This window comes from Rhagoletis zephyria, unplaced genomic scaffold (assembly GCF_001687245.7).
Source record: "Rhagoletis zephyria isolate East Lansing unplaced genomic scaffold, Rhagoletis_zephyria_1.1 Rzeph_scaffold_02275, whole genome shotgun sequence".
NCBI classification, from domain to species: Eukaryota; Metazoa; Arthropoda; class Insecta; order Diptera; family Tephritidae; genus Rhagoletis; species Rhagoletis zephyria.
In genome coordinates this window covers 17,559-38,871 of record NW_016159359.1, presented here as the reverse complement: position 1 = coordinate 38,871, position 21,313 = coordinate 17,559, and the positions used below count along the sequence as shown (strand labels likewise).

The following is a 21,313-nucleotide window of genomic DNA, read 5'->3' as shown; positions in this document are numbered from 1 at the left end:
TCTTAAAACTCTTACCTTTGACACTCATATTTTAACATTTTATTTAACTTGTGTATAAATTAAATAAATTCGACTTTTCAAACGAGTAGCAACCACATTCAAAAGTATTTTCAAACTAAAATCTTTTCAAATCTCTTTCTTCTGACATTTTGTTCCTTTTTTTATTTACTGATTAATTAAGTTGAACTTCGTCTTTTAAAGATCTGGCATTTCTCCTTAATAAAGTTCCGAAATAAATCCTTTTCAAACCCATTTTTGAATAATTTAATTTAACTTGGTAAATAACTTGAATTTAACTTCTTAACAGATGGATAAGCTCTTCATAACCTTACAAACTACATTTACAAACTAAAGATTTCCCAACACTTTTGTTTGACACTCATATTTTAATATTTCATATAACTTGTTTATAAGCTAACTAAATTCGACTCTTAAATAATATCAAAATATTTTTAACTACTACCTCCTTAAACGTGGTTTGTCTGGGGTGATACATATTTAAATTACCTAAATTAAAATTAGTTAGGAAATGAAGGCATTTAAAAACCATTTCGATTGATATCCATATTGATTTTTTTAATTAACTTGAATTATATTTTTTTCGAAAAAGAAAAAACTTATAACCAGCGTTGCCAGGTTGACGGTTTAAACGTCATTTGGACGTTTTTTGTATCCTGTTGACGTCTGGACGTTTTTTGTAAAAAAAATTACGTTTTTTTACTTCCCAGTAATTTTCCTCTATGCACAATATCGCACGTTTAATAATATAACGAAGTATTTCAAAATTTAAATTTTCTGGGATAACGCAATCAATTCATACAGTTGATATACAAAAATACAGATGGAAAGACACGTATCTTCGGCATATTTGGGAACATTGGTTATCTGTTATACTGAACATATTCTACTTATCAGCTTAATAATTGCATAATGAGATCTCCAAAAACGTAAATTATGAGTTACATCTCTATATTATTAAACGTGCGTTATATTCAATGTGTAGCGTACTATTTGTTTGTAGAGTAAATACTTACGCTCATACTTTCGGCAAATTTGTTACTAAAACTCATAAGTAGAACTGATTTTGAATTATTTTCTTAATAAATCTTTACAAGCTTTGTTTTTTGCACCAGCTGCTTCAAAAGATATTTATTCTTTGGACACAGATGACTTAAATATGATGCAAACCAAGCGTACGCGCAATTTTTGATTCTTTGACTAAGGATCCCGGGTTCAAAGGCCGGTTGTGTAATCATTTGAGGTTACGAGGCTTATTGCAATGTTTGCAATTGAACATTAAAAGCCAAGTCAGGAAGAGCTGATTTATTGAAACACGCCCGCTCGCTAAAGTACCAAAAAAGCTGTAGCAGGTTAATAAGTTAGAAAAAAGTAGGCGACTTTTTTAAGACTTCACTGAAAATGTAATGAACGCAAAAAAGCTGAAATATTGCCATGTTCCTTCTTAGCAGAACGTAATTTAGCATTTTCGAGAACCGACCACCTAGCCAAATGTCTACAAGAAAAAAAAAATTAAAACTCAACGCGATTCTTTAGCAACAAAAAACTTGCACATTATTGCCCTGAAATTTAATGGGCTATCAAACTGCATACTCATAAACATTCTAAAAGATCTTAATAAAAAGTCGAAAATCTAACTGAAACTTTGCAGATTTTTTATAGTTTTTACACATAGTTTGAAATATGGATTTATATTTTGTTTGTTATATAATGAGCTATGCTTTTATGGGAAAATAATAAACATTAAATAAACAAAGGAAAACAGCCACAATTGATCAAAATATTGATGACTTAATCAGCTGATCACAAGTATGTATAAAATGATTTTTATATTAACAATCTCAAACCAGCTCACAATAGTGGTATTCATTAAATTCAGCAATTCTAATGAATTCCATTCTAATGCATTTTAAATGTGCTCTATCGAAATGCCATTTTAATATACCTTACGTTCATATGTATGTTCCTTTGTATACAATAAAAGTTTAATAAGAACAATTCTGTGTGCATACATTTGGAAAAGACGTTTTTGGGTAGGAAATGACGTTTTTTCAGACCAAGAGGGACGTTTTCTAATGCCGAAGACCTGGCAACACTGCTTATAGCAAAGCAAATCCATTTAATTTAACACCTCGTTTTTGAAAAACGAAGGAACGGTGCGTATCAGAGAATGGCATACGATGCTATTTTTGTTACTTTAAGCATACTCACATTAGAAGCGGTGGATGAATGATCAACACCGCTAAGCATGCAGTACTTGCAAACATCGCCACCGCAAGTGAACGATCATTTTGACAGCGTATACTTGGGTTGCCAGATTTTTTTATGCGCGAAATCAGTACATTCGACTTTTTCATGCTAAAAAAATCAGTACTTTTCAGTACATTTTTATTCAAAGCAAAATTATGAATGTAAGTAACAGAAAATAATTTAAAACGCCTGAGTTCTTGTTTTGACAATATTTTGGTATATAAATAAAGAGTTCATAAAAAGTAAAAGTGTTATTAATTTTAACATGAGTGTACACATTATTATACACAGGAGCCAATAAATTATTTTATATTTGTGACTTTTTGAATAGCAATAATGAGATCAATCCCCATTTTCAGTGTTTAAATAGTCAAAGAATTCTATACATTTCATTTTAAAATTACTTTTAATTTGAAGTTCACTTTGTGATTAATTTATATGTATGTATATGCATACCTAAAATATCTCCTCGGCATATTGGGCACTTCCTCGTTTGTAAAATAGGATCACTACATTTTACGTGGAATAAATGCCTACATGGAACCAAACGAAGAACCAGTTGCCTGCGCATGTCGACTCTGAAAATCGCACAATTGTCCTTTAACTCCATTTATATATGTTAATAAAACCTCGCGATCAAACATTTACAGAATAATTATTCCCTTCGTCACCGGACTAATAATAATAGCGAATGAGTTTGTCTCTTAATTTTTAGGCATATGTCTACACGCTTGTTTCTTTTCTGAAATACATTTGAGGGTTTCTGAAATACAATTGGTTTTTTCTGAAATACATTTGGCTTTTTCGAAAATACATTTCCACTATTCTGAAATACAATTGAGGTTTTCCGAAATCTAACTGGAATATCTGAAATACACTTGGGGTTTTCTGAAATACATTTGGTCTTTTCGAAAATTCATTTGAGCTTTTCTGAAATACATTTCCACTGTTCTGAAATATAATTGAGGTTTTCTGAAATACAATTGGAATATCTGAAATACATTTGCTCTTTCCTGAAATTCATTTGAGCTTTTCTGAAATACAATTGCTTTTTTCTGAAATACAGTTGGAAAAGATGTAGATATACGATTGAAGCATAAAATAATTTTAGTATCCCAAAAAACGTATTTTAATGAGTCCGATACTGAGTAGTATCGATACTTTTTCTCTGATTCTTTTAGAGTATCGATACCATGAGCTCGATGCCAGAATGATTACTCAGTATCGATACCAAAGTCTCAAATTTCGAACATACACATGACCTACAAATGGGCATGGCGTTAAACATCTAAAAATAGGTACATAAGTATTCCGAGTCAGCAAAGAGCTAAATACGTACATATGTACAAAAATTGTGCCTAATTAAGTATTAGAATATATAATATAATTAAAAAATGGAGCTAAAGGACAATTGCGCAATTTGCTGGGCCAATATGCGCAGGCAAATGGTGGTTCGTCTACTGCCATGTGGTCACTTATTGCACCAAAAGTGTAACGGTCCTATTATTGAGTCCAATAAGTGTCCTATATGCCGAGGAGATGTGAATGGTACAAATACACATATGCATATATAAATGGTCTTTAAATAATCACAATTTTATCTTATCGTAAATACGTTTCTATATGTAAAAATTTTTCCAATAATGTGTATAGGTTTATATTCTCCGGTACAGAAAACGAGATTGTAGAACGCAAAAAGTATTCGGTATACAATGAAGTCGACCGCGCACGCATTGTTGAGGCTGCCAACAAAGCCGAAGATTGGAGCAGCTTAGCATCGTCATTCGGAATCAATTACAAAACAGCATACACTTGCGTGCGATCTGGCAAAGGAGAAAGCAAACGAAGAGGAGGAGGGAATGAAAAAGGTTGTCTGAAGACGAGGTCGACACGTTCTGGCATACGAGCGGTTTTAACGCTGCCACCATCAAGGGGACCCAACGTACACCTAATTGGAGCCATCAGTATATCCGGTGTACTGAGCATGGAAACGCGGCGCGGGTCATTTAAAAAAGAGAGCGCCGCTGAGTGGGTCCGCGGACTTTTTGAAAAATGGACCAGCATGGGCTACATACTAAGCGATTTAGTGTTAGTCTGCGACAATGCACCATTGAACAAGTGGTGGGTAGTAATGGGTCACCCACCCTTTTGCGTCTAGGGCCATAATCGCCCATGCTGAACCCCATAGAAAATGTTTGGGCTAAGGTAAAGAATTATGTAAAATCGAATATAGGCGTTACATCCGCGGATGGACCTGGTGTGGTAGTAAGGCGACTGCAGTATATGTAACAAATAATACTGCAAGCGAAAGAAACCATATCTACTGCTGATTGTGCTCGAGCTATTCAGCATTCATCTATTTTTTTGCAGATTATTTGGCATTGCGCGACATGCCTGTTGGCATGTAATAAACATATGTACATCTACATAAATACTTATACATGTGTAAATAAAATCTCGCCGTTACAAGTGTTGAATTACTCGAGTTTATCACTGGTTTATTCAATTGGTCGTAGCAAGAATAGATGGAAGGGTAGAGGTTTAATTTATAAATGGATTTATAATAATATAATATTATGGCGCTTACAGTTTGCTAAGTATTTGGCCGAGCATCTCCTCCAGATGGTGCCGTGCGCCCTGATGTTGTCACACAAAGGGTAGGGACGTATAGTTTTACCCCGCCCCCGAACGGCGAATGCATTTTATGACAAGCTTTTTCAAGGCAGAAATACACTCGGAAGTTTGCCATTGCAAAAGTTTACCTAGTTTGAAAATATTCTAACAATCTTTTTCTGAAATACATTTGTGTTTTTCTGAATCACATTTGTGCTTTTCGGAAATACATTTGTGTTTTTCTGAATTTCATTTGGCCTTTTCTGAAATACATTTGCCTTTTTGTGAAATACATTTGAGTTTTTGTGAAATACATTTGAGTTTTTCTAAAATACATTTGACATTTTCTGGAATACATTTGAGTTTCTCTGAAATACATTTGACCTTTTCTGAAATACATTTGCGTTTTTCTGAAATACATTTGAGGTTTTCTGAAATACATTTGGCCTTTTCTGAAATACATTTGTGTTTTTCTGAAATACATTTGAGTTTTTCCGAAATACATTTGAGGTTTTCTGAAATACTCTTGTCCTTTTCTGAAAGACATTTGTGGTTTTCTGAAATACTGTTGGAAAAGGTGTAGATCAAAATTTTCAAACACTTCAAACCAGTGGAGTTAAACTATTTAAAAGCAGTTGTGTTTTAAATTGTAATTTTGAATTGTCGTTAACAATTGCAAATCCACTGTTACTAACCCATGTGCAATGTGGGTTCCATTTGGTTTAGTAATGTGTGGTCATATTTATTGGGCCGTACTCAATTTGTTCAAATAAGTTTATGTTAAAGGTATGCAATTTTAAGAAAACGCATTAGCTTAGTTTTTAGGCAAACGACTCATTGTATGTAATTCCTTTGTATGTATTTTGTTAGAAAAAAAACAATAAACAAAAATTTTACGATTTTTTGGCCGAAATTACGATTTTTTTTAGGGCAACGCTGATTGGGAAGTCAAGACACCGCATTTGAAAGGTTAGCGAAGGCAAGACACCTCATTGATTTGTTGCAGAAGTCATAACACAGCATTTGATTTGTTGCTGAAGATACGAGCACCGCATTTGATGGGTTGCCGAAGTCATGATACTGCATATGATTGGTTTTGAACTACAAAAACAATTCAACGACACTTGTCTGATTGAAATGAAGCATCGATATGTAGTCAGATACATATCTGTTATGTATGTATGCATTAGGGATGTTTCGAATGTCATATCCGAATGCGAATGTTATGAATAATCGTTTTTATTATTTAAACATTTTGTAAATTGTTATTAACATCGAACAAGTGCTTAACCTATACAGTGTTTTAATCTAGTGGTCAGAGTTCAAAAGGGGCATATTATATTTCAAAAAAAAGGAATTCTGCTGCCTTTTCTCCCATGAGGCGACTTCTTAGAAGGTTGTATAGAAAGCACTGAACAATTGCTCACCTGGAACGCTGGCGGATGGAGCGCTCAAATAATTGCCGGCCAGATCTGTAAATTTTTCGTACTTAAGTTTAGTTTTCCACCAATCGAGAGGATTTTCACCGAGATAAACTTGTTTTTCTTTAAGATAGGCCTTCAAATGAGCTTTAATTTCACATTTTTTAATGTCTCCAGATTCTACATCCGAGCCTTCGCTTTCGCTGGAGGAATCTTAAATTATTTCTTGGTTTCTTATAAGCCTGTTAGCTGTACTTGTTGAAGGCCCATCAAGTTGTTTGATATACTACTTAACCGTTTAGCGCCTGAAGCTAAAAGCTGGTTATTGACCGCACCCTGGTTAGACAGACTTAGAGCCATTTCAAGAATATTAGAATGGACTCTCTGCTCATGTACACATTCGCATTCGCAAAACATTCGTATCATNCCCATCAAGTTGTTTGATATACTACTTAACCGTTTAGCGCCTGAAGCTAAAAGCTGGTTATTGACCGCACCCTGGTTAGACAGACTTAGAGCCATTTCAAGAATATTAGAATGGACTCTCTGCTCATGTACACATTCGCATTCGCAAAACATTCGTATCATTTGATGCGAATTTCGAATGTGAATGTGTAAAATGATGCGAATCATTTGCATAACGAATGCGAATGCTGTATCTATAAGACTTTTGAGTCTTTTATAATACATCAACAGGTTGCAAAATTCAATGTTTGTATAAAGGAAACTTAGAACTAACAATATATCAAATAGCAACAAAAAATATTAATATTTGTATTTTTAATTAACATTTAAATTTAAAGCCAGATATACTAAAAGGTCAGGCATATAAATATAAAGACGAACATACAAAATTTGGTTTAATAGTAGAAGTGACAAAGACAGAGAAATGATAACAGTTTAATCGCAACCACATTCATTGTGTAGATTTAAAGTAATTATGCAATACCTTTTTGAAGTTACTCCGATTCATCGCTGCTTTTCCGGATTCAGGAACTGAGTTCTAGAACCTTACAGCATTAATGAAGAACAGCCTAGCTGAAGACAAGTAGGAATATTTGGGGACAATCAGACTTTGATTTCTATTAGACCTTCTTGATTTTAATTTTTCAAAAAGGTCTTTTGAAGTTTTGAATTCTATAAGCCTATACATAAATATACAATCTAGCAGCTAGGTATTCAAAAATGCTGTATTCTAGAATTTTGTTTTTCCACATAGAAATGTGGTCATATCTTTTGAGACCGTAAACGTAACGTGTAACGTTATTAAACGCAACATCAATTTTGTGAAATGAATAGAGTCAAACTTGCTATACACTAGCCCAGAGCACGTGATCTGCGGCACTATAAGCTAAATAGCTAACTTTCTTCTTGTATCTAAGGGAGTAAACGACGCTGACATTCTTAATCTACGTAAAACAGCATACACGTTACTTACAACATTATTCACATGGTCAGAACAGCTCAACATAGAAATAACAACAAACCCTAAATTTCTTATCTTGTCAGTCATAATCAGGACGCTATTACCAACAAACAGTTTTGGAATATCTTCCACATGTACTACACGTTTACTAATGGGCAACACATACGACTTTGCGGCATCTAGGCAAAGACAATTATCGTGGGCCCACTATGAAATTGCAGACAGGTCACTGTTTATTTTAAAACACAAATCTTCAACAAGACCAATTTGACTGGACAAGTACAATTGAATGTCGTCAGCGTAAGCATGGACATTGACATAGTGCAACACAGAGAATACATTATTCACAAAAGGACTAAACAAAAGAGGGCCAAGGAAAAAACCTTGCGGCACACCCGAGCCAACAAGTTTAGATGTGGTGGAGCCAGTCTTGCACATTACCTTTTGAGATCTTCCTGCAAGGTAGCTGATCATAAGTTTAACAGAGCTATCAGAAAAACCAAAGTGGTATTTAAGCTTTTTGCAAAGCAGTTCATGATTCACAAAGTCAAATGCCTTAGAAAAATCCAGAAGGCAAAGAAGAGTGGTGACCTATCTCTTGTCAAACTGTATCACGAATATCGTAAAGTATTTTCAACATAGCCGTAGAGCAGCTATGACTTGGTCTAAACCCTGNCTTTTTGCAAAGCAGTTCATGATTCACAAAGTCAAATGCCTTAGAAAAATCCAGAAGGCAAAGAAGAGTGGTGACCTATCTCTTGTCAAACTGTATCACGAATATCGTAAAGTATTTTCAACATAGCCGTAGAGCAGCTATGACTTGGTCTAAACCCTGACTGCAATGGCGATAATAAATTATTTTCTTGTACAAATGTACAAATCTGCCCTGCCACCAACGTCTCGCTCACTTTTGAGAAGGCTGGTAAAATACTTATACGTCTGTAGTCTCTAGGATTAGTAGCAGTGCTATTTTTGGCTACAGAAATAATTACAGCCTTTTTCCATTCTGTTGGAAAATATGAAGTTGTGAAACAGTGGTTAATGACATGAGTTAGAGTTCTCAGAATAAAATGTAGAATCAAAGATATCCCATCCTCTCCAATGGCATTAGACTTGATACCCATCACCGATTTAAAAACTTCTGATTCACTTACTCCGTCAAATTGAAACTCTTCTTTTAGAGCAAAATTGCTAGTGAAAGTTTCAGTTGGAGGACTTTTGCTGTTTCTGCTGACACTAATAAAATAGTTAATTTTACAATCAGACTTAAGTTTTCCATGCACATTTATGTTTTTCAAATGCGCCATAAATCTTTTGATGATAGTGACGGGTTCAATTTATAACTAAAGTACAACCGCTTGGCATTTCTTGTAATGACATTCGCTTTATTTCTTGCAGCCTTGTATTGTGACCAAGCAACGTCAGATTTGGTTCTTCTCCATTTTGCATACAATTTATTTCTAGTTTTTATAGCTGAGCTGACCTTATTAGTGCACCAAGGAGAGGAGGTATTCATAGCCCTAACAATGCGGATAGGGACATGATCGTCAAATAATTCAGTGAGGGGTTTATTTAAAAAGTCAAGTTTTTCATCTACCAACAGCTATCCCAGTTAACATTTGACAAATCAACGAACAGATCAGTAACGTTAACAGACCTCAGATCAAGATACATAAAAATAACACTCTCAGCAGGACAATTCAACGACACATCTATTGCACAAAATATTAGGTCATGGTCAGAGACAAAGGACATTTGGTCAATTTTAAGAATATGGTCAAGATTAGACGAATCACCAGGTCTAGCAAGCTAGGTTTCGAATTATTGGCGTATCTTGTTGGTAAGAACTTGTTGACTACAGCAAGACCAGCAGCGGATACATGGTCAAGTAGGTTAATAGCATACAAGTCGTTTAACAGCAGGTTAACATTAAAATCAACACATACAACGTAATATTCATATTCAATTAAAAACGCGGATAACTCAACAAAAAACGAATCTAACATACAACACCTATGAGGATTATACACACAGGACACTAGTACTTTTGTTACACCGTCTGAAATTTGAGAAATAATAAATTCCGTTTCAGGGTTATTCGTTTAGTAGGATTCCATAATAATAGTCAGGAATATTAGCATTGAACCATGTTTCTGATACACAGATAACATCAACGCCCGATCCCCCAAAGACATTCCTAACGTAGTCCATTTTGTCACCGTTAAGGCTTCGCGCATTAAAATGCACAATTTTAAGGCCACTAGACTGTTTGCACAAAATATTTACTAAAATTTTATGGTTTTCATCAATGCTGCCGGCAGATTTCCTACTGGGGTTTAAATCCATCAGCTGAAAAATGAGCAGGCATGGGCAGAGAACGAGCACACGCTCAAAGAGCGTAATCATCGTGTGTACGTATACAAGCAAGACCGTAACGATGAGAACGCGAAAGCATCCCCGCAGTAAAAATGAGGGACAGTCTCGCAAAGCGCTAGTTCAGCACTACACATATCGTGACTGTCCCCGAACTAGTGCAAAATGGATGCAGGGCGAACCAATTGGTACTCTGTTTGTTCCACAAGCAGTCTATATTGCTCATTTCTTGATTGTATCGAATAGTTGTTATTACTGGCATCGATATCATAATAGTTATCGATACGGTTTCGCCATTGTACTTGAAAATGTCTTTTGATTTGATGTCCATGTCTGACCTAACTTAGATATTTCATAAAATTTTTTACATAAATGGCAAGTATTTAAAAAAAAATACGAGTTGCTTAACGTTTTCTCCAATACCTCTTATTTGTTATAAAAACAGATTGTCCTATTTTACAAATAAATAATTACTAATAATAAATAAATAAATAAATCAATAAATAAATAAATAAATAATAAAGCAACAATACAATATACATATATGCTTTTTTATATTTTTAAGCTGAAAATAATAAAAAGCAAAAAAAAACGAATACATTTTTTTAAATGGCATGTGTATAAAATTGTTATGAAAGTTGTTATAGTATATACGTCGCATAAAAGGTATTTCAATTATCCTTAAATAAGCATCACTAATTTTCTAATCATCAAGTTGTTTCAGAGATATTGCACACATATTAAATATAAAAGTTGAACTCTTTAATGAATTAAAAATATTAATTTCCGGTCTCGGATTGTTATTATTGGCATTAAGACGCGTCGATTGATACCCCTCTCGACCTGGTTCCGCTAAAGTGCACTACTACCTAAATTAATAGCATATAACATTAATACAGTTGTTTTATTGCACTGTTGGCAGTTGTACTTAAACCTAACTGTGTAAATTTATACGCCAAATTAAAGGTATTTTTATGGTCTTTCCAAAGAACATATTTGTTAATATAGTTAATTACGTATTTTTTTACCAAAAACATACATTTTTATAAAAAATTGCCATAATTTCGTTTTTTTTACTTTTTCTCAAAATATGTTTGCATTATATACATAGATATATATATTGAATGAAAGGTCCTTCAATTATCTTTCCAAATGTGTCCATATTTTGAAAATCGGTTTAATAGTTTTCAAAATATAAGCTTTTGGAAATGTTGGAAATTCCATCGATTACTTTGAGCTGTTGAAAACAAAAACAAATGATATTACCTACATAAGTGCTTTATGTAGTATTGCTTGTTATTATGCATCAAGGTGACATATTTTAAAACAGACGTTCATTAATAATCATTTAAATATAACTTATATTTGTTTTAAACTCTGCAAATCAGTTACTTTCTAAATGTTCGGCTATTCACTGTATAAAGTTTATCGATAATCGACTGCCTCTAGAAGCAGCTGTTTGCACACATAACTAGTTAAGTGCGCGATTTATGTCGAATGTAATAATTTCAAATTGTGAGTAAATTTTATTAAAATGAGTAAGCGACACATCAGGCGATTAATAAAAAGGCAAAAAGATATTTACATAAATAATCTCAGTTCATTAGGTGATAGTGAAAGAAGTGAAAGTGTGGCAGAAGTTGTGGGAGAATCACAGTTCGCAGTGGACGCGCGTCCAGAAGTAGAGGCAGATATTGAATCAGGGCGAAATAATATAGAAAGGAGCGATTTAAAAGTTAAACTTGTGCAGTGGTATTTAAAAAATAGACCGTCACGAAAATGTTTGGAGGATTTGCTACAGATTTTAAAAAGTGGAAATTTAGATGTGCCTTTAAGTGCTGAAACCCTTATTGCCAATCATAGGCAACGAGCTGTAATAGAAAATGTTTCTCCTGGCTCTTACTGTCATATAGGTGTAAAGAAGCAACTGGAAAAGTTGGCCAACGGTTTAGATAGTTGCGAATTGATATGTGTGGACGTGAATGTTGACGGCATACCACTTTACAGAAGTTCCCGTACACAGTTGTGGCCAATTTTGTTGAGGGCAGTGAATATTAGAAATACCCCAGTGTTCCCTGTGGGAATTTATTTGGGTACTAAGAAGCCTGATTGCATTGACGCTTATTTATCAGCATTCGTAAATGAAATTAAAAATGTTTTGGATCGTGGAATAGAATTATTAGGAAGAGTTATTAAAGTTGAGATTCGATCACTTGTGTGTGATGCGCCAGCTAAGGTGTTTATTTGCGGTATACCTGGCCACACATCGGCATTTGGCTGCACAAAATGCACACGAGTCGGAAGGAAAGTAAATAGGTAATGTATTGGTATACGGTGTAGAAAGTGGTGAACTCATCTCTAATGAAGACTTCTGTAACAGAATGAACGAAAGGCATCATTTGCCACAGTATAGGGACAAACAGACACCATTAGAAACCATAGGCGTAAGAATGATTAGCCAAGTGGCTATAGATAGTATGCACCTAATTGATTTAGGTGTAATGCGAAAGTTTCTACTCCGAGTGTTGCAGGATAAAGTTAATATGAAGGTATCCAACGAAAATAAAAATTACATTTCGAATAGCCTAAAATCACTTGAAATGTGTATTACTAAAGAGTTTGTGAGGAAGCCAAGGGGATTTGATGAAATTTATAACTGGAAGGCCACGGAATTCCGGCAATTCCTGCTTTATACAGGACTTTCTGTTTTGAAGAATAGAGTTGACGATAATATATATTATGAGTACTTGCTCCTGCATTGTTCTTGTAGGCTATTGCTTTGCCCTAAAAGTTATACCTCGAATACGCAAATAGCACAAAATATGTTATCTTTATTCGTCCAAAATTTTCCAGTTGTCTTTGGAGAAACAAGCGTCACATATAATGTGCATCATTTGCTTCACTTGACAAATAGCATCGAAGAGATAGGTTTGATATCAGAATCATCAGTATATGATTTTGAAAATTATTTACAAATTCTAAAACGATATGTTAAAAAGCCCACACATATTTTGCAACAACTTTATAAAAGAATTTCGTATGAAAGTTTCAACACTGAAACTGCTTTTGATGGTTTGAAACTGGCTAAGAATGGAGAATATAAATATTTTCGTAACAATTGCGTTTCCACTGCGAAACACCCTGATAACTACTGTTTAATAAAGCCTTATGTTCCCATAGAGATACAAAGATTTACATATGATAATGGTGGTTCAGTCGTAGGGAAGAAATATACGAATGTTCGAAGCTTTTTCAGTGAGCCTGTTGACTCAATAACTTTAGGAATAAGTTCAGTTGATTTAAATTTGCCAGACGAAGAAGTACTGTTTCCTGTGAGTGAAATAGAATGTAAATTGTTAGGCCTGCCGCATGTTGGTCGCTTACTCTTTCTCCCAATTCTACATGATTGCCGTTATATCAAATACAAATCTTGAGTATTTAAACGCTTATAGATTTAAGAGGAGAAAAAGAAATAAGCGCAAGGCCATTCAAAAGGAAACTAGTCCATAAAGATCCTCCACCACAACGTAAGTAATGTAATTTGTAGCTACACTCATGACTAAAATAATATAGACGCCTTGTTTTTACCAATTTTGGCTATGTTTATTTTGTTTACGTAATATTTATTATTTTTTATAAAAGTGCATCGGAATGGTTAACAAAAACCATATAAATTCATATTACAAACTTTGTGCAAAAATTATTTAAATTCGTATTTAAAAATTTCATCTAAATTCCCAACTGTTTAATTTTTTAATATTAAATAAACAAAAGAAACGTTTCTATTAATTTCGCCATGGGTTTACATGTGTTCACATGGTGTTTGTTTTTTGGAAAAGCAGAAATGTTTTTTCATGAAATATCTTTTGTTGTAAACTTTGTACAAAACTTATTAAATTTTCATTTAAATTCCGAAGCTTTTAACTGGAGGCTTATGAAATTTTTGGGTATACAGTTTTGTAGCCCATTTCATTTTAATATAACAAAATGCACGCTTCAAGTGGCCAAACTTTGAATTGATTTTTGGCAATTTTTCTTGTAAAACGCAAGTATTTAAAAAATATTTTGGTTAATTTGTAATAATTTTGCATGCATACGCATTTTTCTACATCATAAAATATTTGCGTTATACGAAGAAAAAAATCTCAATTCTATATAAAAAAAATTGCCAAAAATCAGTTCGAAGTTTGGCCACTTGAAATGTGCATTTTGTTTTATTAAAATTAAATGAGCTAACGAAGCTGCATACCCTCTTAAAACATCGTAATTTAGATGAAAATTAAATAAATTTTATATACATATGTAAATTAGCAAAAAACAACACTATGTGAACACTTGTTTCAGTCTCGTAAGTACATGTTTGTAATAAATTTTAAAAATTCAAAATAATTTTTTTGCAGACGCCACTTCAACCAGGACTTGCACAAGTTGACTTACAGGAAAAAATTAAAGAAATTAATGGTATGTATATTCGAAAAAACAAGTTTTTGCTTCACTAACTTTTTGGTTATACTCTTTCCTTAGAAAATGCTGATAACTTAAAATCGTTTTTATTTGGAAAACTGGACCAAATTGAAAGTAAGGAATGGCGCTTTAACAAAAACTACAAAAGGAAAATGCACTTATATTCTCCTTTCAGAAAATCAATTAGTCCAAAGGAAGGCCGTAATGGCAGCATTAGCGAAGCAATAAATTTTAACCAACAAGCTTATTCGTAAAGAATCCCTTGCACAGCCTATAGCCCAACTTTTCCCAATTTAATCCAACGATGCTTTAGAAGCCGTAGATAACAAAATTTTTCCGGAGAACCGAGATAATTATGTAAATGTGCAACTAAATTATTACTGCTACATATTACATTTATGGCGGTTATTTAACCACAACTATTACTTTTTTACAGATTTCCATAATGAGCCAGCTACTGCAACATTCTGCTACGAAAAATATTAAAAATATCCTCGATGAATCAATAATAATGAGTTACAATGTTGACGGCACTCATGGCAAAAAAAGTTTGAAGTCATACAACATATTTTTTGCTGCGCTTTTAGGTAATTATCTATACAAATATATACTAAAATTAATTTCGTTACAACTAGTTTAAATCATTCGTAATTTTTATGTAGACGCTATTTCACATTTACCAAGCGACACAAATCTTGAAGAGCAGTTGCGCAAGGCCTTTAGAATTCACAAGAAACGCTATTTTAAAAACTCTGCGACATCAAACAAATGAGCCAATATCAAATGTTTTTTCCTTACCTATTGTTTCAAAATCAAAATTTTGTTTAAGGAAAACGCTTTATTTTTATTATTTTTTTGCTTCTAATTAAAATAGATTCTACAACTAAGCCGACTAATATCCGAGTTCCAAGGTTTGTGCGAAAATTTGGAAAATTTAATAAATGTTTATCAAAAGTTAAAAAAATTACAAAAAGTATACTGTTTATTAAGAAAAATTTCAAGTATGCAGTTTTATAGCCCGCTAAATTTTAAACAGCAAGTTTCAGAAGCTGCAAACTATCGCTGGCTTTTGACTGTTGAAGTTGTTTCTTATTTTCTTTCTTATATGGATGAAAATAAGCAGGTTTGTCAAAAAAAAAATTCAAAATTTAACGATAGTTCGCAGCTTCTTAAACTTGCTCTTAAAAATTTAATGGGCTATAAAACTGCATACTTGAAATTTTTCTTAATAAACAGTATATATTTTTTTAATTTTTTTAACTTTTGATAAACATTTATTAAATTTTCCAAATTTTCGCACAAACCTTGGAACTCGGATATTAGTCGGCTTAGTTGTAGAACTAATTATTATTTTATACAAAAATTCCAAATTTTTTTATTTAATACTTTTATACAAAAATGTCCAAAATTTTATTTGCTTAGACACAACGAAATAATGTCAAAAAACAGTGTGGTGTATTTTTGTTTGCATAATACCGTATGTATTAGCTAAGATTAAACGTCTTTTTCATATTTTAACACTTGAAATGTATTTTTAAGCATTGAATAGCTAAGTAAATCACTGTCTTTGCTTTGGAAACGTTATATCACCATAAGTATAACGGAAGTACATGCTTTTAATACTTCATATTTCAAACATGGAAATATATTTTTTTCATCCAAGCGCATAAATGCCTCGTAACCACGCAAGCTTACTTAATTTTGTATGGGAAACCGGTTTAATTATATTAGGTTTACGTGGCTACGACGCATTTTGAATGCGTAATATAGCTATAAATACATACGTTAGAGAAATACATCACAAATATTTCTGTCTTAAACAGCATAAAAAGTTGTTCCCTTCTTATTTCAAAAACTGAACCATGTATATGTATATTTTTATACCCGAGCGCACTTGTGCACAAGGGTATTATAACTTTGTTCACATAACGGTTGTTTGTAACAGGCAAAACGAATCGAGATAGATATAGACAAATGTATACATAAATGATCAGGATGAAAAGAGAAATCGATTAAGCGGTGACTGTCTGTCCGTCCGTCCGTCCGTCCGTCCGTCCGTCTGTGCACACGATAACTCGAGTAAAAATTAAGATATCTTAACGAAACTTGGTACGTGTACTTCTTTCGGGCGTAGGACGGATGGTATTGAAAATGGGCAAAATCGGACAATAACCACGCCTACCTCCCATATAACGGTAATTTTCAGAAATACGAAAACTGCGATATTTGAGTAACTACTGAAGATTATTAACTCAAAATTGATATTTACAATAATTTTTAGACGAAAAATAAGAATGTTATAAATTTTTGAAAAATGGGCGTAGCCACGCCCCATTATGGATACATATCTTGGCAACCGCTGCACCGATTTCTTCCAAACTTGGCGCAGTTATTGGCCTTGGTACAGGATAAATCGGACAATAACCACGCCCACATCTCATATAACGGTAATTTGGAGAAATACGAAATCTTCGATAAATCAGTAAATATTAAAGCCAATTTATTCAAAATTGATGCTTTAAACAATTCCTTACCAGGAAATACGTCTATAATAAAATTTTGAGAAATGGGCGTGGCACCGCCCACTTATGATCACATATATGTATCTCGGTAACCGTTCTACCAATTTTGTACCAAACTCGGTATTTTTATTGTGCTTGCTACATAAAAGCAAAACGATGAAAATTATTGAAATCGGTTGGTTTTTCATATAACGGTAAATTTTAGAAATGCTTGAAACGTCAATATTTTGAAATTTAAGGACGCTAATTTACTCAAAATTGATACCATGTAGCGGTAGCTTTCGGAAAGGTGAAAATCATATATTTAATATTTGCACCGGGTATTTAATGTTCGGCTCCGCTCGAACTTAGACTTTCTTACTTGTTATTTATGTAAATGAATTTAGAAAAACTTTTATGTTATTAAAATGAAATGAAATGAAAAATGTTTGTGATATCACTATAGATGTAAGAGAAATATATGTATGTATGTACATATCGATGGTCCTCTGTAATAACGGCAAAATTCAAAATACAAAAAAAATAAAATCCTATACTACTGTTAAGTGGTTCATGCCATCCTTATCTAATCCACGTCTAATCCTCACTAAAGTAAGTAGTAAGGATTACTACACTAAGTAGTAAAGATAAGATATGGATAAGACAAGTATTAGAGACATTTCTGTATTAACTAAGAGAATGAATTTTTACTCGCATTTAAAAACTATTTTTGGAGGTCATATTGTTTTTAAATTAATACAAATATTTTTATTTCGTTTTTGAGATATCATTATGCACTTGTGGCCAAATACATTTTGCCCACTTTGTAAACCTGTTTAAACTTATTCAAAACAAAAAAAAATAAATAATCTCCTGAAAGTTTTGTAGTAAGCAAAGTGCAAATTTTCCGGCGCTGAAAATTACTGCTGATTTTTGATAATTTTTTTTTCTAGACTGTTGAGCATTTTCTCCTATATAAAAATAAATTTTGTTAATATGTTATATGGAAGAAAATGCGTAACAGGTACTGTAAACTTGCACTTAACTTAACAGAATTGAATTCTGATTAAAAAAATTTTAATTCTGAAGAAAAATTTTTAGTTTTTTTGTAATTGTTCACAAAGTATGAAACTTGAACCACCAGTTTAGGTGTAAGAGGAATATATAATTAACCATAAGATTTCTATATTAACTAAGATAACGAGTTTTTTCTTCGTATTTCAAAACTTGAAAAGTTGTGGTATTTTTGGATGTTGTTTTGAATTCAAAAATAAAACATTCATTTTGAAAACTTTAACTGTTTTTTTTTTTTTTAAATAGTACTGTTTACACTTATATATATTTATATATATTATATAATACATACTTATATGATATGTATATAATATATACTTATATATGTATTTATATTTATGTATCTTATATATTTTTCTCACTGACTCATAACTATGAATTTTTAAACATGTTCGGACCTATCCCTTTTTGCACCAGTTCAAGACTATCTATTTTTGAACTAGCACAGAGCTGCTTCCTTTTACACCATCTCAGAACCACCCGTAATAGGACCAGTTCGGAACTATCCCTGTTTGCACCAGTTCAGGAGTATCTATTTTTGAACTAGCACAGAGCTGCTTCCTTTTACACCATCTCAGAACCACCCGTAATAGGACCAGTTCGGAACTATCCCTGTTTGCACCAGTTCAGGAGTATCTATTTTTGAACTAGCACAGAGCTGCTTCCTTTTACACCATCTCAGAACCACCCGTAATAGGACCAGTTCGGAACTATCCCTGTTTGCACCAGTTCAGGAGTATCTATTTTTGAACTAGCACAGAGCTGCTTCCTTTTACACCATCTCAGAACCACCCGTAATAGGACCAGTTCGGAACTATCCCTGTTTGCACCAGTTCAGGAGTATCTATTTTTGAACTAGCACAGAGCTGCTTCCTTTTACACCATCTCAGAACCACCCGTAATAGGACCAGTTCGGAACTATCCCTGTTTGCACCAGTTCAGGAGTATCTATTTTTGAACTAGCACAGAGCTGCTTCCTTTTACACCATCTCAGAACCACCCGTGACAGAACCAGTTTAGAACGCGTTCTAAAGTTCTGCAGAGGTGGCAATTTTCACTTCGTAGGACATCGGCATGTAAAAAGAGACAGTTGAAAGCATTGCGTTGGGATAGATCGAGAATCAGTACCGCCTCTTAAAGAGCTAGTTCTGCGCTAGTCCTGAACTAGCGCGATTTACTGCAGGGATGCAAAATGAATTAGGCACACTAACACATTATCACTTTTAGCTAACGCTTGTTTGGGGTAGTGCCCACCTCTGAAAATGAGTAACCACAAAGCGTAGGCAAAACGAAAAGACCTCAAAACATAAATGTATGTGATTGCAAAAAATCAATGTAAGCAAGAGAACAGAGCAAATTCCTCACTACTGGCCTGCCAACCAGTGTTGCCACAAAAACATTACCAAATTCCTCCAAAAAATTAAAAATCCTCAAAATCCCAACAAATTACTCAAAAATTTTCTTATTACAGATATCTAGATATGAATATTGTGTACTGCATACTATTTACAGGTACTTAGTATGAAAATTATTTAATTACATTCTCCAATTCAATTGGTACATTTGTTCTTGCGGCTCAAACATCATTAAATTTTATGCCTTGTCCTCAAGTCAGTTCTACACCTTTTTAAACTACTAAATATACGTTCTACTGAAGCATTAGAAAGGGGCTATATTAGTAATGCAGAAATACTTTTTTTTTATTTGGGAAACTTATATGAACCTGAAGAATCTTTCAATTCAAAAACGTTGTTCCCACAATTTTCTGGATCTAATGAAGAATCAATCTTATCAATTATTATGATCTAGCAATGCCTTTACTCTCCATTCGTTATCGAGATTTTGCCAGTTTAAAATAAGTTGAAATTATAACTACGGAATTAAAAAAAATATAGATAACATTTTGAATATTTAGCATAAAATGCAGATGTGCTTAAGAGTTGAAAACACCACACAAGCGGTTTCACAAACCAAGCGAAATATCCCTTTGCTTAAAGCTATTTATGTTTTGTATTGGGGTGTTTGAAGGTTTCACAGGCCGTTTGAGGGAAATGTGAACAAAAATCAAAAATGTTTGTTTTTCTGGCCGCCATGTTGACGAATGATCAAACCGCTTACGTTGTGTATAGTAAAATCGCCTCATTCGCAACGAAATTTTCGCCGAATGAGGACGCAAGAGAAAAATCGAAGAAAACCAAACTCTTTGAAATTGTGAACCGAAAGAAAACTAAAATTATTTGCTTGAACGAGTCATGTTTGCATGGGGTATGGCGAAATGGGAAAAGTAGGTTTGAAGAGTCTTTGACAATCCGCTTGTGTTATGTATTAAAACTTCGGAAAGCTTTTTTTCAAAATTGAAGACTTTGAATTGTTGCAAATATATCGAGAGAAAATTCCTCAAAATAAAAATCCCCCAAAAATACTCAAGCGCACCCGAAATTCCTCTCGTTTTGAGGAATTACTCACAAAGTGGTCACACTGCTGCCAACATGCTCTTGGCAGTGTTGCCAACTTTTGATTTTCAAAAAGCATCAAAAACTTGGAAAAAAGGGTTTCACCAAACTAAAAGCACCAAATTTTTTTTAATTAAAGGATGCTTTTTTCATAACAGTTTGTTTAACCAAAAGCAAAAAATTAACAGTAGTTACAATAATACATTCATAAATCAATACACAAAACGATTTCGCTCATAACGATTGAATAGCCTCTACACATGCTATGATGACTCATGCTTACGACGTCATACCGAAGTACTATTAAAACTAGTATATCTCGAGAAAGAAAAATCGAATCGCAACAAACGAAAATAATGCCCTAAGTAGAAATGAGCAAAAAATTTGATGTTTTCATTATATAACCTCATGTATCGCAAAAAAACCGTGTTTTTTGGCAATCTGAGGTAGGATATCTAAAAATTCTAGTACTAGGGCAATTGTGCGGCCAGATTTGGATTCAGCACCAAGAAACGATGTGTTTTACTCAGGTGGTAAAAAATCAAAATTTGTACAAACAATTAGAAAAGAAAAAAAGAAATTTTTTTATTTTTAATATTTTTATTGAGCTTTGTACCACGATTGTTTATTAGGAAAAATTGAAAAAGCAACAAAGTCTAAGCGGTAGAAGTTATAGCACTATTTCGGAGATCACCACATCTCCTCATCAGACTTCTTTTT

The 21,313-nt window shown here is 33.3% G+C and overlaps 3 protein-coding genes and 1 long non-coding RNA gene across 4 annotated transcripts in view; 3 read left to right on the top strand and 1 right to left on the bottom strand.

Annotated features, from left to right (window-relative positions):
* Positions 1 to 21,313, bottom strand: part of LOC108366441 (monocarboxylate transporter 13) — a 51,301-nt gene that overhangs the window by 22,530 nt on the left and 7,458 nt on the right. The window lies entirely within an intron of this gene.
* LOC108366439 (uncharacterized) lies at positions 3,550 to 4,723 on the top strand. Its single transcript, XM_017620857.1, has 2 exons — positions 3,550 to 3,816; positions 3,942 to 4,723. The coding sequence occupies exons 1-2, from the start codon at positions 3,663 to 3,665 to the stop codon at positions 4,424 to 4,426; spliced, it is 639 nt and encodes a 212-aa protein (XP_017476346.1). The 5' UTR covers positions 3,550 to 3,662; the 3' UTR covers positions 4,427 to 4,723.
* On the top strand, positions 12,445 to 14,541 carry LOC108366438 (uncharacterized). The gene is made up of 2 exons (XM_017620856.1): positions 12,445 to 13,628; positions 14,502 to 14,541. The coding sequence occupies exon 1, from the start codon at positions 12,483 to 12,485 to the stop codon at positions 13,533 to 13,535; it is 1,053 nt and encodes a 350-aa protein (XP_017476345.1). The 5' UTR covers positions 12,445 to 12,482; the 3' UTR covers positions 13,536 to 13,628; positions 14,502 to 14,541.
* LOC108366440 (uncharacterized) lies at positions 14,545 to 16,502 on the top strand. The gene is made up of 5 exons (XR_001848083.1): positions 14,545 to 14,562; positions 14,626 to 14,679; positions 14,741 to 14,922; positions 15,002 to 15,152; positions 15,228 to 16,502. It is a non-coding gene; the product is annotated as an uncharacterized LOC108366440 (long non-coding RNA).